General features: G+C 38.7%; 1 protein-coding gene across 3 annotated transcripts in view; it reads left to right on the top strand.

Moving 5' to 3' along the window:
• Positions 1–18,544, top strand: part of NTRK2 (neurotrophic receptor tyrosine kinase 2) — a 196,459-nt gene that overhangs the window by 99,757 nt on the left and 78,158 nt on the right. For all 3 annotated transcript variants that reach the window (XM_064735249.1, XM_064735242.1, XM_064735243.1), the window contains one exon: positions 13,221–13,409. In XM_064735249.1, the coding sequence (XP_064591319.1) occupies positions 13,221–13,409 (189 nt within the window). The remainder of the gene's footprint in view (positions 1–13,220; positions 13,410–18,544) is intronic.

Here is an 18,544-nt window from a genome sequence, read left to right on the forward strand (position 1 = left end):
TTGCCAGCGGACAGCTGCTCATGCCAGGAAAGGGCAACCTTTGGCAGAGGAAAAAGAAAGGTTGAAGATAGGAGGCAGAGAAACTGAGTCACCCTGGGATCAACCAAATCAAAGAGTTTCATTGTCTCAAAGAGGGGAGTGGAAATTTTGAAAACCTTTTTTCTCCCTTGTGGAAACATGCAGATTTTGCTTCAGGTGCCATTAATCAGGCCACTGTGAGATTTAATTTTTAAATACAGAGTATAAATATAAGTTTAACTCTGCACTCATGAGGTTTTCCACCTAGATGTTACAGGACACAAAGGGTCTGTGATTTCAGTTTTGATTTCACTAGAACCCTGGTTCTGATGCTGGGTAGATCACAAAACTGTATTTCACTATAAAACAAATCAGGGATGTCTATTCAACTCAGATTTTTGTCATCACTGCAGTTATGGATTATTACTTGTTGTAATCATGCTCTTAAAAATGAGATTCCATTTAAAAAATTAATCTATAATGACATAGGTGTTTTTTTCACATAAAAATTGAAATGGGTGCATAGCCCAGGACTTACTTTTTCCTTCATCTTTGCCGATTGGTTAGATAACTTAGCTGTTTCAGGTTATATCTTTGTTCCTTGGGCACTGCAGCCCCATCATGAAAATATGGAGAAATTGGTTGGTAAATGAAGAAAAGTTGTAGCTCTTTTAACATATCAGATTTTAATGCCTCTGGAAACTACTGACAAACAGAACCACCCCAAATGTTCAGTTGACTAAACATGTACTTTTTACAAAAGAGCTTCTGTATCCATTTAAGTTAGGACAGCCCAGTGGAGGCCAGTAAAACCTGAGAACCCCAATAAAGCAGCATCCCCTCTGTGCAGAGCCAGGAACCCACCTAGAGGGCAGCAGGTTCCTCTGGTTGCTGGTGTGGTCCCCCTGCCCTGGCAGGAGCTCAGTGAAGCTGTTATGTCTTGACTACTTCCTGCCATCTACCTTTAGAGTTGTTTTATCTCTGTGGCACAGGGCCCAGCTTAAAGCCTCCCTAAGGGTCATATGCCCAGGCATGCTTCAGGTGCTGGAATGGCATGAATTTTGTGGATGGCTCCAGTATTTTTTTGCAATGATGAGCTTGCTGCACTCCATCCAGCTAGTGCTGTTTGCTAGGGATCCAGCCTTGCTGCCTTGCTGTTTCCTGCCTCTTTTTGGGCCTTGTAGAAGAGAAGGGAAAGGATCCTGCACTGCAGGAGGGATTAGCTTCTGGCTTCCAGCCTGCCATTAAGCACCCTCCAGCAAGATGGCTTGTTTGCCTTACATTTTTCCCTTCCCTGCAAGCACACATGACTGCCTGACTGAAAGGTGAAAGACCTGTATCTTCCTAATTTTAATAGTCCCAGAAGCATCATAAATAAAATCTAGCTCTGTAGCTTATACATGTCTGGTAGCATGCAGCAAATCTCACTGTCTTTAATCCTCTCCCTGGCAATACTCCCACTGGCTTCAGTGGGAGTTTTGTCTGAGCATGACCAGAGTTGGAATTTCAGGTTTTGGTCCTACATTAATTTTTCAGCAAGGAACAGAAATGGATATTATAGATTTTCAGTTAAACATTAGGAAGACATAAAACTGACATTCCCTATAATGTAGTAGTACAAATATGGGCAATTACCTCTTTGGCATTGTCTTGTGGGAATAATACAGATGAATTACTTTAACCCATTCCTAACATAATTCATGTGCAGCCATGTATTACAGATGCTACCTTTCAGTGACATAACTAAGTGCCACAACTAAGTACCACAGCAGGAGAAGACTGCATTTGCCAAAAAGGTTGTCATCATTCTTAATAAAAAGACAGCAGTCCTAATTTCACTGTCATTCATAGGAATTTTAAACCATTATCAATATAATAACTTACTCCTGGCTGATATTAAGAGGAAGGGAATTAGACTCTTAGTATTGCTATTCCATTTTATCTGTTCAAAGGATCTAATGCTTTGTGTTTGGTTTGACTCTTTCACCCTACCTCTGAATTTGTTTTTCTTTACATTTGTGATGAACTAGCTAGTTGCAGTTTAGCATATTATATTGGATTTTAAAAGGAAAAAAAAAAAGGAAAACCTAATCTGGCAAAGAGAAGTAAGATGTAGAAAAATCTTTGGGGGAAAATGAATTCTTTGTAAAGAATTATGGTATGAATGTGGTGGTTAGATAGATAGATAGATAGATAGATAGATAGATAGATAGATAGATAGATAGATAGATAGATAGATAGATAGGGTATAGATCTCTGGTGACTCTAGAGAATGAAATACCAATTATGCTACTGCACTGAAGTCCAATTATGGGTTACCTAGTACTGCTGTGGTTGAATTGATTGTGGGCATTTTTCATACACATGTCTGCCTTTTTCAGCTTGGTCCGTTGAGGCCATTTTGTGTGTGACCATTGCAGATGCCAATTTTTAATCTAGTCCAGTGCAATAGAGGCTTGTGGCTGTGCATGGTTTGTGCTTCTGTTTTTTTGGTTTGTTTTTTTTTTTTCTATTGATCTCTGAAGGTGAGAAGATGATTTTTGCAGACCATTTCAGAGATACATTAGTTAGAAAAGTTTATAAGGTCATCTACTTTAATTGGTGCCAATATCATAATGTGTTCATTAGATTTTGTGTGAAATTACAAAACCATTTTCTTCTGCTTTATAGTATTTGCTTTTAATTGTGGTCAGGAATAAGGCTGTTCTTTAGCAGTTTCTTTTTGAGATTATTTGATTTTTATGCAAATCTGTTCTGATAAATCTGTTGCTAAGAAACAGCCATGACTGAATTTTTGATAAAAGAGGGAACTAGACTGAAAAAAAAATTAATGTCATTCTAGAATACTTGAATTTCACAAGTACTAATGCTGTTTAATCCTAACATAAAAAAGACAACACCACAAGAATGCCATGTTGTGTTGGAAAAAGTAAGGATAGATGAGACAGGTGGTCAAAAGAGACTCAGTTAAGTGTGATAAGTGAAACTTTTTATAAAGAAGGAAGTGAATAAATAAGCAGAGGAGACCCATCAGAAAAATGCTAATGAATATATGAAAAATAGTCAGAAGAAGAAGAAGCAGAATTAAATTACAAAAATTAATTTATAAAAATTAATTTATAAAAATCCTGGATGAAGAGAAACTCTGCATTGTTCAGAGCCTTGGAGAATGGAAGTAGACATGCTCCCAGTATTTTAGCAAAACCTCATTGTTATGTCCTGACCAATTTCAGAATTAATGCATCCTTTTCCAAATCCGCTGTAGCAAAACTGCTAGAGTTTGTGGTGTGGCCACTTTTGGGATGGCTGATCTGGCTGGTATGTTGCAAATAGGTTTGAGTATGTGGCATTTTCCTGCTTCCCATAGCAGCAATTTCAAGGAAAGCTGGCAAGAGAGAGGTAACAGGAGGAATCTCCAGCAGATGAGGCATCATGTGGCAGGGAGGAGGAGGAGGTGTCTGTAAATGGCAGTAGAGATTTATCATGTAGAGGCAAGACAGTCAATTTGTGCAGCTAATCCTATAGCTTGTGAGTGATGCTGCTGGAACAGAAGTTTGACATGTTTCCTTTCTATATATGAGTGTCGTTTGCTCCACTGTAGTAATTTTTAGATGTGCATTAGAAAAGGATTTTTTGAGAATGTAAAGCTTCACTGCCTTAGAAATTGTGCTTTGGGAAAGAAGGGTGTTGTTGGAAGGCAATTCTGCATCTTTGATCTGAAGATGTTTTGGCTGGAATATTCCTCCAAAGAGACTGTTACGTTTCCTACCATCTCCAAAGGTGAACTGCAGTGTCCAAAAGATCTAATCGAGCATAATCCAGAAATCTATAACAGTGGAAATGGCTGGTTTTCTTCTCCTTAGGATTTTTTAAAGGTGCACAGAAGAGGCACTAGAGAGGGTCTGCTGGTAAGACTTGCTGTTCCAAATACTTCACCTGGATATTATGAGTATTTTTCATGACACATGATATCTGAGCACCAAAAAACTTCACAGAAGAAGATTCTGGCCAGTCTCTTTGTGACCATCAAGGTTTTCTGAGCATGCCCTCTGATCTGTTTAAAGGCCTAGGATATGTATATTGTTGAGTGCTTTGAGGATAGGTTCTGTAAAGAAATGGCTGCTGTTGCACAGACACAAAAGGAATCAGTTTCACTGGTGCTAAGTAATATCATATAAATTGGAATAAAATGTCTGGTGTTAATGTTTTGGAAGGAAAGTTAGCTCGGTCTTCCTCTGTGCTCACTGAGGGCTAGTTTTGGACAGCTTGTATTCTGTGCCAAAGTCCTCTGCCCTCCCTGCAGCCCTCTTCCAAAGGCCAGCTACTACCCTTGAAATACGTGTGAAACTGGGGCCATCAACACCCCGAGCCTGTTCACCTAAGGCGAAAGCAAACTTCTTGACAGGGAATATATGGGAGAGTGTTAGTTCACCATGTTCCCATGCCCTTCTCTTCATGAGCATGTAGGCCTTTGTATTTCGTTTTTAAAACCTGTTTTCCAGGATGAGAAGAGTTTGGAGATGAAGAGGAGGCAGTCCACGTCAGTGCAGGTTCAAAATAGCTCGAGATGGGCTGTAAGATCATCTCAGTGAGAGCTTAGTGAACAGAAATACCAGATTCCTGCAGATGTTGTTTACAATTTGAACATGATGTCCGGATTGATTTAGTTTTGCTAAATTGATTTAGTTTTGCTAAAAGTTTAAGGTTAGCTAGTCGGGTGGTAAATCAAAAAATATTTGGAAGCTGTTATTCTGGAATGCTTGTTGGGAACAAATTCAGAGGTATATTTCACTGTAGTGTTGATTTTCTAACCCATGCAAATGTTGGGGGCCTGTAATAGTCTTGCACTGGCAGAAAGAAATTATACAAGACTTTGTGTTACTATGTCATGTAATTAACACTTCCACTGATTAATGTTTTTGAAGAAATAAGGGGAAATTTCCCACTGAAATTAATTTTATGTAAAAAATGCTATTAAACAATGTGTATTCTGGTAGAATAACCCACTGTGTAGTAGAGCACCAGTATTCTTCTCAACCAGCTAAACCTATCTTTATTCTGCGGGCTGGAAAAGTGAACTTCTAATGTATGGAAATATACATATTTCATTGAGCTATGATGTGTATTTGTTGAGCTCTGGGCTTCCTTCAGTTTTGAATAGACATAAATCTACATTTGAAGACTTAAGGTGTTTCCTATAAGATCACTCATGATCTATCTTGTTATCATTATGGAATTTAGGGGTGAAGGAATAGGATAGGAACCTTCCCTATCCTAAATCTGTGTCAACTATACCTGCATCTTTCCCAAAAGACATTTTTCCTCATGCAGCTTCAAGAACTCCAAAAGTGGAGATTTCTGAGTCTTCTATGAGCAATTCCACCACTCATGGAAGCAAGATGTGTTCCAAAGTTCCTGAGGATCTGTTCCTGGGGACCTATTCTAAAGTTTTTACCACAGTCTTTTTTAATGCACTTTTGTCATGGAACTTTTAGTTCCTGTTTGTCAAAGACACGCAACAAAAATTGTAACCATGGATTGGAAGGCTATCCTTGTGTACCTCCTCAGACGATAAATCCCAGTTCTTCAATTTTTTATCAAGTCTCTGAGTATTTCTAGATTTTTCCATATTGTTTTTTCATTTGATATGCTTGAGTGGAAGAGGCCTGTGGAGATTATCTCTCTGCTTCAAGGAAATAATCATTGAGGCCTAAAAACATTTAGATAGTGTCAGTTTTTTTTTTTTTTTTTTTTTTTTCGTTAAAAAAACCCTACACAATCAAATACAATTCAAAATCAGGAAGCTTTTCTCCTCAATCTATCTTATCTGCCTTATCATCTAACTCTGTTGAACTGAACAGAATTCGGAAAATTATTCAAGTTAACTACTCCAAATATCTTTGTTCTTCTCTGACAGCAGAAGCAGCATGGGGAAAATTTTATTGCTTCTGTACACTTTGTCCTCTAGACAACAGAGGACCTTTTTCCCAGTCTTAGGAGTGGGAACACTCACACTTAGGTTATTCATGAGAAGTCTGTAAGGAAGCAGTTTTTAATTAAATAGTTCTTAAATGAAATGAAAGGCAACAAGGATTTAATTTCAGGTGAATTATTATTTTTTTGCTTGATGCCAGCAGGTACATTCCAGTTGATCTTTTTTATTATTGCGGTGGTTTTTCACTGAAGCCTTTTTGAAGGATAGTAATTTTACCCATGCTTCCAAGATATCCAAGCTTGCAGGTGACTATAATGAATAGTGCTGATGATCTATATTAAAAAATGATAAATCATTTTTTCTTAAATTCTTTCACATTTTCTGCTTTGTTTCTTTAATTCTCTGGCTTATGTATTAATATTGATTAATATCCCACATCCCAGGTAGGTTTTTTTCTTAGGTCTGTGTTTCATTTGACTACCAATAATGAGAAGCCATAAATTCCTTGTTCTTCATGAGAGGACACATCAGCTGAGCTGCAGATACTGCAAATGTGTCCACAAAGAAGTGAACAGCTGTACAGCCACCATTCATCCTATATCCAAGGAGGGCTATGAGTCCCAAAGGGCTCCATGGTTTGACAGCTGGGGCTGCCTATTCCTCCCAGGTCTTAGTCGTGACTTTGACAGAGATCCCACCTTCAGTGCTGGGTAATTCAGTGCCAAAGTTCTCTTCCTGTTGCCTCCAAATGAAAAATAATAGTAGTGCATACTTCATCATGGATGATCTACGTGGATTTATTGGTTATGGTGAACAAGAATGTGACAATGCATGCCAGATTGCAGTTGTTAGGTCTGTTTCACAAATGCCTTTCTTTCTGGCTGAAAGGGAAAAAGAAATCAGCAATCTTTGTGATGCAGGTTGAGGTTTTGCTGATAGCATCCCTGGGGAGCGCTGGCCCTGGACTGAAACCAGGGCAGAGGGGTTAGGGGCCTTTCATTCTCTCCAGACAAAGTATGTATTAGACACCTCATTCTTTTTCTTACAGGGCTTTGCAGTGCTGCAAAGGATATTTCTTGGGTGAAATGTCCTGCCAGCCTGCCCCAGACCAAGACACCAGTGTCTTTATCCCTGCACCCTGTAGGTTGCTTGACTTTTGGGAGTCGCTTGCATTACAAAGGGGTCCCCTAGGCTATCCTTGGGAGTCGTCCCTTGTGGAAACAATTGCTCTAAGCTTGTGTGTGAGGGGACGCAGGAATGCATGGATACAAGGAAGTATAGAGGAGGTTGTGAGGAGAAAGGCAGCTGAAAGGAACTGACTGGGATTCTTTCACAGTCACGCACCAGAATAAAACCCAAGCAAACAAATATGCAGCTGTGGCTCTTAGATTCAAAGCCAGAACAAAGAGCCCTGATGAAATATTGAGTGGCTAAAATCTGTGCATAGTCATGTCAATGGAAATTACCCAGATTTTGTGTTTGTTCCTCTGTAAAGGAGCAAGGCATTGAAATAAGTTTTCCTGCAAGACAAACATGTGTTTTAGGGAAAAGGCATCTTGACACTTAGCAACACTGAAAATTTGGTACCGTAAAGCTAAATAACATACCTGTTATTTCATGAGAGACAAAGGTATGCATTACTTAAATTATTCCATGTGGGAATGAAGATAATCCAACAATGTAGATAATTTGCTCTGTATGAAAGTGGTCCAGTGACAGCAAAACAATTTAGGCTTCTTCAGAAGGCAACAAATGAGAAAAAGTTAAACATTGATTTTTCACATGAAAACAAAGGCAACATACCTTTTGTCCTTGATCATCCAAACAAAACAATTCATCATTGAATTGGTCTAATTTCATCATGATTTCCAAACTGATTTCTCCAATTTGTTTTGCGATAGTTGTAAGTGAGCAGATTCCTGGGTATTGCTTCTGGAGCTTAAACCCTGATTTTCCACTCTCCTTTGGGAGACCTTCAAGAAGCCTACTTACTTTTTTTATTCAGAGAATGTTGGAAGCGCATGCTGGTGGGGAACAGAGGTATTTGTCTGTTGGATGTGAGGATGTTCTCCAGTGCTCTGTTTGGGTTCTCCTGACTTCCTGGGAGCATCATCTTGGATGGGAACTGAACTTCTTGGGCAGTGTCAGAAGGTTTTTCTCATCTCATATGTCAAGAAGCAACAGAGTACAAGCTTAAACAAGAACTGGTGGGTGTAAATCAGTTAAATAGATTGATGATACCTGTCAGAAGATGTGAAATTGTTTATCCTTTAAACACTAAAGCCTGGCAAGTCTCAGTTTTCTGAGTCACAGACTTAATGTGTAACAGTGTGGGTTTTGGCTCAGTGTACTGTTCCAGGGTAGAAGGACATGCACTCTTTGATCTGTGAAGAGCAATATGATTTAGCAGGATGAACTTGGGTATAATGCTTTTTAGGGTGATCTTCTCATTTTTCTTCACCACAACAAAGGAGGTGAAGATACTCATTTTGCAATTGCAAATGACAGTGACCTTAGAGATGGCTACACAAAGACTAAGACTGCTGTCTGGGTAGCTGGCAGGGACGGGGATATGAGATAGGGAAGGTCAATTAGAAGGTGGGTAGAGGCAAGATGTGCTATTGCTCCACACAGCTGAACTGCTGACAAATCTTGGGAGTGCCTTGCCTTGAGCTTTCCTTCATTACAAGCATTGGCAACTGCAAAGCAAAGACCATAGTTTTGGAAAGTCCACTCTAGATTGGCAAAACAATCTGACTTAGCTTTGAACATCTCCACCAAGCAAAGCAAGACTTAACTTGTTACTCTTTGGAAGCACATTCAGTCTTCTTTTGGTTGGTTGGCTGGTTGGTTGGTTGGCTGGTTGGTTGGTTGGTTGGTTTGGTTTTGGGTTTATTCCTTGAATTCTATTTACATCTTTTAATCCAATTCCTCCTATATAACATACTGCAGTTTACGAGAACAATAGTATAAAATATTTCTTCTATAATTGCATTTCTTTCTATTGTGCTGGCTTTCTTGTCCACTCTAACAGTGCTGGTACCACGTTTGGTACCACAGTTTCTGAACATGGGAATACACAGGAATATTTGAAGTAAAACTTAACACCTTAGTCAAAAAAAGGAGTGTGCCAAGCTGTGATTGATTACTTGTCTTCCAGAGGAAGTGAAAGATAAGATCACAATTTTTAGAGTAAAGCTGAAAAGGTGTCTCTTCTGCTGAGAAAGTTGGCTCTTGCTTTGATAAGATGAAAAATTGAATATCTGCTCTTGCTGAAACCTAATACTTTAATTTCAATCATGCAGAAAATATAAAAATCTACAGCAAACATGGGAATCTCACAGGACATGAAATCCTGTGTAATTGCTTTTCGGAACATTGTATTTAGCGACTAAAAAAATACATCCCTCCCAAAAGGAAAAAAGGAGGAGATTCAGTATAGCCTTGGAATTTAGCAGAGGTGTTGACTCACATGACATGCATTCACTGTTGTGCTTTTAACTTGACAGTGTGCTATTACCATGTCTTGGCACAGACTGATCCCTGTTCCCAGGGGAGCCAAGAGCTTGTGCAAGAGCTTGCACTAGCAATGACCACTGAGAAACCATCCTAAGAATCAACATAATTTTTCATGGCAGGAACAATTTTTATTAAGGTGACACAGCACAAAATTGTCCCTATAAATGCTGCTTTTTACATGACCTGCTTCCTAACAGTTGAGTAAGTATAGTATATCCATTCTTGCAAATGCACAGCTCCAACCACAAAGCTAAAATCGAGGCAGGTTTGTGGTATTTTATTACTCCTATTGTCTTCCAGTGTGCCTGAGCCATTAGCAGTGACTTCAGGGACAATTGGAATGATGTGTGTTGCACAGAAATGTGTCGTGCAAAAGCAGCTCCAAAAAATAGCAGTAGCATGCACGTTAAATCTGCATTAACTCTGATGGTGATAGGAGTATAATGAACCATAGAATAGAGTCACAGAATGGCTCTGGGCAACCTTCTGCAGTGCCTCACCACAGCAGAGAATTTCTTCCTAATATCTAATTTTATCCTACTGTCTTTCAGTTTGAAGCCATTGCCCCTTGTCCTGTCACTGCATGCTCTTGTAAATAGTTTCGCTTCATCTTTCCTATAGGCTCCCTTCTGGAGCTGGAAGGATGCAATGAAGTCACCCTGAAGCCTTCTCTTTTTGCAGGCTGCACAATCCCAATTTTCTTAGCTTTTCCTCTCATGAAAGGCTGTATGTATTAATAATGAATCCCTTTTGTCTGTTCAAAAATAGCAGTACACCTTGAAAATAATAGAATTAAATTTTATTTCTTAACCTAGGGAAATTCAATTGTTTTGTCCCACCAAGGTAAAGTACAGTGCAGACATACACTGTTTGAAGGATAGCACAGCTCTCCTTGGGATGTGCAGTAAGTGAAGTTTGCTGTTTCTTCCTGTCCCTGTATTATGTGCTGAGGATAATTCCCCTCCCAGCTGTTGGAGGCATTTGGGTTGAGTAAAGCTGAAAAGGTGTCTCTTCTGCTTTAGCTCATCAGTTTCAATTAGAATTGGTCTTCTTACATGTCACAACTTTTTTAGAGAGCTGCTGGGCTTTTTCTGTACACAAAAGGGATTCTACTTGAGCCTTGGTGATGCAGAATGGATAAGTCTTTACCTTAATATCAAACAGAAGACAAATTAATCTCCATCGTGGATAGCCCACATCTTTCCCAAAGCAGAGTACTGATTCTTGTCTGGCTCCAACTTGTCTTCTTAAGAAAAATTGTCTAAAAGTGATATCAAGAGAAGATTCTGGGCAGCATACTGGTAGAAGGTCTCTGGAGTCATCTTAATAGCTTAAGCCAACTGTGAATCACCTCTTGGCAGTAGCTAGTGACTACTGATAACCCATGACTTTCACTTCAACCTACTACATTTTGTCAAAAATTTTCATATTTCAGATGTAAAACCAAGAGCAGATTTTATGAAAACCAGAGGCAGTAGTAGGTGACTGAGTGCAATTACCATACTTGTTCTACCTTTGGCAAGTAATTCAGTGACCGCATTTCATGTGGATGAAACCACACTCCAAGGTGCTTCAAGAAATTATCCTTCATTTTGAGCACAGAGCCCATTCAGAAAAGGACAGCTCTCATTTCTTGTCAGCACAGGTGATAGTCTCATCTTGCATCCTAGAAATGCTTTTACATTACTTGAATATCATAGCCAGCTGCAGAGCTGGCTGGTCTATAGCTGTAACGTGGCTTAGTGCTCTCAGACAATTAAATGTAGCTTTGTGATGAGTAGATAGTCTAACAAATAAACAAGCATGGAAATGGTCTACGTAAAAGCTTGCTCACATTGATAAAAAGGTCAGAAAAAGGGAAGTTTGAAAGGATGTGAGCTCATCTGCCTCTGATACACAAAAAATTTCATCTGAGGTGTTCTAATTATCTTAATTAGAGAACAAATAGGGAATAGGATTTTGAATGCAAAAAACTGTTCACAAAAACCATTGCATGAGATGTTGCTAATAAGAGGGATCGCAGAGTGATGTAGCCACAAGGTTCCTAGAATTGAATTTTTCTTAAATGGTTTTGTACTGCCAGGAATTGACATGAAACTCACCTTATTTTCCAGGTTTCCCTCACCTACTTCAGAGAGCTGTATATACTTGGAACCTGCTTCATAGCACACAGAAGACTAGCTTTTACCAGTAAACCTAATTGAGTAGATTTACAGAACTATTGTCTATTTTCACCTGCGGCACTTTGCAGTTTATACTGGTTGAAAATAGTAGTTCACCATACAAAATTGGATCTTGAAGTACTGTAGAAATTATTCAATGACTAGACTGAGTTCCTCAGCCATTATCCCAGTTTAACACCTAGAAATGTGCAATGGTGACTTTTCCTTGCCGTCACGGCATGTATGTTGGAAGTAAACAATAACAAAAGAGCCTCCTCCTGTGCAGCAGAGAACAGCAGGACTGAAAAGGACTTAAAGACGCGCATCTATTAAGTTTCAGAGTGGAGAGAATTCCCTGTTTGTTGTGAGAGAAGAGATTTGGTGCTCATTCTAAAGTATATTAATATAAAAGTATTTTGTTTTCCCAAGAAAGTATCAAACAGCCTGCTTTTTTTGAGCAACAAGTAGAGATTCAGAAAGTTTAGAGATGTAAGGATGGTATCTACGAAAAACCTGAATGCAGTTTGAAATGTGTTGCAGTGTTGCACTCCAAATGTTTGTGCAAAAAACTCTTATGCATCTGAAAAATGTGTTGTGACTTAACATAAGTATTGGCTGTGCCATCTGAGTGGCCCATTCTCACAATTTGTTAGGCTCTGCCCTTCATTACAGAAATTTTTACCAGAAATTCTTTATCCTGGCGTCTTTCCCAGTAGAGTCAATCATGTGGGATCTGAGTGATCAGTAATGACAAAACCAGCCTTAGTATGAGTATTTCACTTGATAAATTGCAGAGATCTAGTCTTTACTTACATTTGTCAACAGTGACATTCCCGTGAAGTGCCAGGTATTCGAAAAATGACTTCTAGTGTTTCAGGCTGGGGGGGAAGTACTTTTTCAAACTATGAAAACATTTCCCTCATGCCCCATTAAACCAACTGGGGAGAAAGAAAAGCTAGACAGGGGTGTGAATATACTTGTGTCTCAAAATATAGAGTTGAATAGCCACATGCCAGGATATTTAAGTTTTATGGCTGTGAGCCCTGATGCATAATGATGAAGTAATTTTGTTAATGATACAGTGAGCCACAGAAGAGCAGGAGTTTCTTTAATGATACCCTTTCTTTGTTGTGTTTGGGACTGTCCTTTTTCTCATCTGGTTCTTCAGCTGTGTGTCTGCTGCCATGCATCTTGCTTGTCTTCTCTCATGTCCTCAGTAAAAATGTCCTAAGGTAAAATGTTAATGTGCATATTCCATAGCTTGTTTCTGAGAATGACAAAATTAGTTCAACAAGTTTTGAGATATGGCACAGTGACAGACTGTGCTGGACAATGGCATTTACTCCAGGTAATGCACCAGTACAAAAACTTGTTTTGATTCCAGTTCCTAATGGACAAAAACCACTGTTCTCCATCTACAGAGATACAAAATTTTTCAGGTAAGGTCAACAAGGCACACAAAGAGAGCTTTTGACTGTAAGAATGAAGGACAAATGACCAAAACTTAAAAAAAAGATAAATATTACTAATCTGAGAGAAGAATACCATACACTAGGTTACAAGAAAATCTTTGTTTCTAACTCTAGGTCCGTCTTCAGTCATCAGCAATGACGATGATTCAGCCAGTCCCCTCCACCACATCTCAAATGGCAGTAACACTCCTTCTTCTTCTGAGGGGGGTCCTGATGCAGTCATCATTGGGATGACAAAGATTCCTGTCATTGAAAATCCACAGTACTTTGGAATTACCAACAGCCAGCTCAAGCCAGATACCTGTAAGTACAGACAACTCTATGTGTTTCAATCATTCATTTTACCTGTGCAAGTGTAGCGGCTCCTTAACAGAACTAGCATAACAAAATACTCTAAATTCCTGGGAAGAGAATGGTGGGGTTAAAATGTGTGCTATTTACTAAAGGTACATGGGATGAACTGCTTTACCTCTGTCTTAAGCCAAATTCAGCCTTTGTGACAAGGCAATGAAGTGAGCAATGTTATGCTCAAACCCCCACACCTATTTCATCAAAATCACTGGTAGCCTTTCCATTGATTTCAGTGGTCTTTGGCCAGTCCTGTGCTCTGAATGTATTCTTGGGAGAAAATAGATCTTGGGTCAGAAGCAAAAGTCAGTATTGTTACATATGCACTACTTTTAAATTGATCATATCAACATCACCAGATCATATAATGATGTCATATTATTATAACCTAACTTTCAAATCTGAGTATTTGTAAAGTTGTAAAAATCATAAGGGTTAAAACTTCAGTTCTTGTAAATTTCTTGTACAACTCAACCTCCACAGACAGAAATTATTTTAAATGTTTAAAAGTAGAGCAGAAGAGAAGAAGGTTGCATGCTGGACAATATGTATCACATACAAATTCTTTCATGTTCAATTAATAGCAAGTGGAATGTGAAAAAATATGAAAAGCTAAACATATTGAACTACGAAGAGTTAAAAAAAAGTATCACTTACTTGAGATGCTACTTTTCAAACACAGTAATAATTTCAGAATTGAAATATTAAATGCTGGGGTTTGGACCAGTGACTAGCATTAATGTGCATAACTGAAAAAATACCTAAAGGATATTGTGATGAATAGTAACTGCACAGATTACTATTTCTCATCAGGACACTAAGTTCTCTAAGTGTTTCAGAGAAGGTTGTTCTGAAGTGTCACTGGAAGTTTCAATTGTTTCTCTGCAAAGTCACTCTAGAGTTTCCCAGTATTATTTGTGAGCACTGGACTTGCAACTGCTTCCTCTCTGTATCCTACCCTGAAAAATATCACTTTCCAGCACAAACTGTAGCATAGGGGCATACTGTCAAGGTTTGAAGCCTTTGCCTCCAACTTTGCAAAATTTAAATGCTGTAACAAATATCTTTTTTGACCTGTGCATGACAGCATGCATGCATGACATGAATGCATAACTTCTGACACTGCAAAAAAAAGACTGATGCTGAACTACCCACTTAACTTGTGAATCTTAATGCTTATTTAGATCCAGATTGTTTCACTAAACATAGTCCCGAAGAATGGTCCTGCAACAAGAAGTTTTTTTCTGCCTTTTTATAGTACATCCCTGATGTTCACTATTACTATAGCTTTTTTGAGTGGCACTATTTTGTGGCTAGAAATACTGTATTACCTCTTCTACCAGCAGATAACAATCTGAATATGCTGACCCAGCATATGCAGTGGGATCACAAGGAAATCACTGGTGACACATGATCAGCATGAGAAAAACATTATACAGATGCATTCTGATTAGAACATTAATTTTTGTAAAAAATAGAAGCTGCTAAAGAATCATAAATGGGCAGCATCCCTAGTAGTTCTCCCTATGCTTTTAAATATGAGGCTACTGTAACCTCTGTTCCCAGCTGCACTAGACGACTTTTTAATTCTTTAAATAAACACCAGTAACTGCAGAGTGTTTAACGTCAGCATCAATGTTGAAACAACATACGTGCTGTTCTGGGGAAAAACACAAACTGAACTAAAATACTAGAATTCTCTCACATTCAGTAAACTGCACATTCAGTACAGACATATTAAATCATGGCTGACTTGTGTTAAGTAGGTCCTGATCCTAAAAATACATAAGTCTGTATTTGGTTTTCTGTGCTGCAATGAAACCCACATGGTGTCAGGGAAATTATTCACAGTACATGAAGTTTGGTTGGTGTGTAAATGCTTGCATGATATTCTTCAGGACTTTGTTGCTGTGCTCTGGGGAGGTTTGGGGGGCTGATTCTCTGCATTCTGCAACATTGCCACTGTGGTCCCAGACTTTGTGTTTTGGTGTTGGTTTGGTGGTGGTGGTGGTGGTTTTGCTTTAGCAGAGAGAATCAGGTAAACTATGGCAGTGTATAAACCAAGGCAGATTTCTTATACCACACTGAACATCTATCCAATAAAAAAAAAGTGTAATTAAATTGTCTTGGGCAAAAATGGGCTTCCCAGATATAATGTCACATATTTCCTTCTTTCTCAGTTGTTTACTATTACAGAGCTGTGCTTGTCCTTTCTTAACCTGCCAACCTCCTCCTGATGTGTATATCTGGTATTTATAAACATCTAACCTAAGTACTTTTGTACCTTGTTCCTGTATAGAATAATGCCAGCTTCAAATGTCATATGGTTTCTCATCTCCAGCAAGATAGTTAACAATTTTGTTAATTTCCTATCTGATCTGAGTTCCATTGTTCCCCAGCATTAAACCCAACAATCACTGACAGTCATGCTGGAAAAGGCACTTTTGTATTTAGTGTATGGTGGTCTGTGGAAGAAGGTGAGACATCAAGCTAGATGAAACTGTACACAGATTGTATTGTAGTTTTCACAGAAATGAAGAAATACTTTTGCTCTTAGTAGTAAGTGAAGCTTCTTTTTTATTACCTAATTAGGCCATATTTTGACTTATCTACAGAAAATAATTTCTGAATACACTGTATCAAGCTTCATTGCAAAGAATTAGCAGTGCATGTGTTTAAAAGGAAATTAAAAAGTTGATTACAATCAGTGTCATTTAACATCCCATCACTGTATCTTCTAATTTGGTCCTTTCACTACTGAATAACTAAATCAAAAGACTGATGACTTCTAAAGACTCTGTCTCAGGTTAAAAGTTACAGCACTTTCCTCCTCTTAAGATGCAGCCTTCAGGGTGAGAAAAGCAAACTGATGAAGACCAAAGACCCATCAGCTTCAGTGGGCACACAGTTCCAGTGCTCACTCAGGAGGACTGCATTTCTGTCATTTCAGCACAACACTCATCTCTACCTTTAATTGATGTAACAGTAGAAGATTCCATCTTCCAGTTGGGATTGGCTGATATTTACTGCTTAACTACCAGTATTTCTCATTAGCTTGTTCAGCACATGTCTGTCTGACATGCTATCCCAGAGCTCCTTTCCATTCCATGTTCTGTTGCTTGGTGCTGGCTAGTGGCTTCATCTGCTTCTCCAATATCTTGAATATTTTCACCTTGAAATGATACAGTCTGAGGTACACAGACATGTTTCACACACCTACCAGACTTCATGGCTCCTCTGTGTGAAAGCAGAAGGTATTTCTCATTTGTCAATTCTTGTCAGATAGTGAAAATTCTGATTTCAGGTCGGTGAGAAAGAGCCAGAAGCTTGGACATGCTACAGTGCTCTTTGCAGTTAAGCCATTACAAACCATGTGCTGGTGTATCCACCTGCAAACCTCTTGCCTGGAAATTACCAACAAGGTTCAGTTGTTGCTGTTGAAAATTGAGGCATAACTTCGTGGGGAAGTAACCAGGTCCATGAACCTTGCACGGATGGCAAATCTTATAGGATTTTTGTGTCCTGAAAGCAGCTGGACAATGTAATGTCTTGGGAGCATAAATCCTAACCTTTACTAGATTCATTAATCTTGTAAATTGTCACAGACCCTAAGATTTTTGAGATTTTAATTAATATTATGGTATTTTAAAAACTAGTCCTCTACACCTCTGCACAGAAACTGTAGCTGCTGAAGTTATTTGCCAAGACTGCCACATCGGTTGAAAGAGGACAGAAGAAACAAATCCATTTTCTCAGGGAGCAGCTATGGGCTTTCTTCATCACTTAACTTGCAGCCCAGCACTTGGAATGTTTCTGTCCATTACTGCTAGATTTCCATGATTAATGGCGGACATGCAGTCTGACATGGTTGTGTTGGTGGAAATGTGAAAAGCCAAACCTCAGAAGAGGTCACAAAACGTCAGTGGAAGTGCCCAGGCTGAGGTTCTTAGGGCAGAACTTGGATAAGAAATTTCTTGCAGGTGGTTTTGCGATTTTGAGAATCAAACTGGTCTTTGAGCCTCACCCCAGTAACTCCCAGCCCTGCCCCACAAAGTCACTGTGGTTGTTTGGGTGCTACTGAAAGGAAGGTTAGAATTTTGCCCTTTGATGAAAAAGTTTGCAAGCTCACGGTTTCAGACCCCCTATAGTGGAGAAATAGCTGCACTGACATCAGTTTGCACTTCCCAGCTAATCTGTACTTGCAACTCACTGAATTTTGTCAATTTCATTGATTTCAGTGTTGGAAAAGTGCGTTCTGTACTGGGCAGGCTTATTGATTAGTCAATGGATGGTTTAGTGGCAAGATGTTTTCAGTGACTGGCCTTATAAATAGCTACTGCATTTCAGATGGCGTGGTGTGGATTGTGACTTTCATATGGGAAATTTGGGTATGTTCTGTATTTCTGCATTATCAGATTCTCTTCTTTCAAGTGTAGGAGTCTGAATACGCAGTTTAGATAATAACTATTTTGCTTCTAGTTGGCTTCCATTAAGGAAAGTCTGAAGCTGATTATGAATTGGCAGAAATAATTTTTCTAAAACAATTTTTATTTATTTTGCTGATCTGAAAAAATGAATTTAGCCCATAGTTCCATTTCCAGAGTAAATTGCTAATTGCATGTGCAGTGCTAATTTTAAAGGCAGAAGTTTCCAGAGCACCCCTCTTTTATCCCCTTCTGAGCACTGAACTTTGCAATTTATGCTTAGGGATTTTTGCATTTTAGGGATTGTTACACCGTTTAGTTAAGAGTGGCCTCAATATTTTTGACTTTACTTGTTCTTTAGCTATATATTTCTTTTTAACATATGCATAGCCAGATTTTGTGTGCTAGTGCTCTGCTTCAGTCCACCTTCTTTAATGAATCTTGAGGGAGAGAAGAAATAGGACAGTTATTCTTATGATTTTATCATGACACCCATAGTACTTTTGCTTTTAAAACCATAGACCTTGGATTCTGGTGATGATGTCAGATTTCATTTTTGGATGAAAAAAATCTGAAGAAAAATTTCAGAATATTAGGCAGAGCCCAGAAACCTGAGGAAACAGAAAAAAAAATTTTTTTTTTTTGTTCTTTTGTATATTATATTAA

The sequence above is a fragment of the Zonotrichia leucophrys genome, chromosome Z (genome assembly GCF_028769735.1).
Source record: "Zonotrichia leucophrys gambelii isolate GWCS_2022_RI chromosome Z, RI_Zleu_2.0, whole genome shotgun sequence".
In the NCBI taxonomy this organism is placed as follows: Eukaryota; Metazoa; Chordata; class Aves; order Passeriformes; family Passerellidae; genus Zonotrichia; species Zonotrichia leucophrys.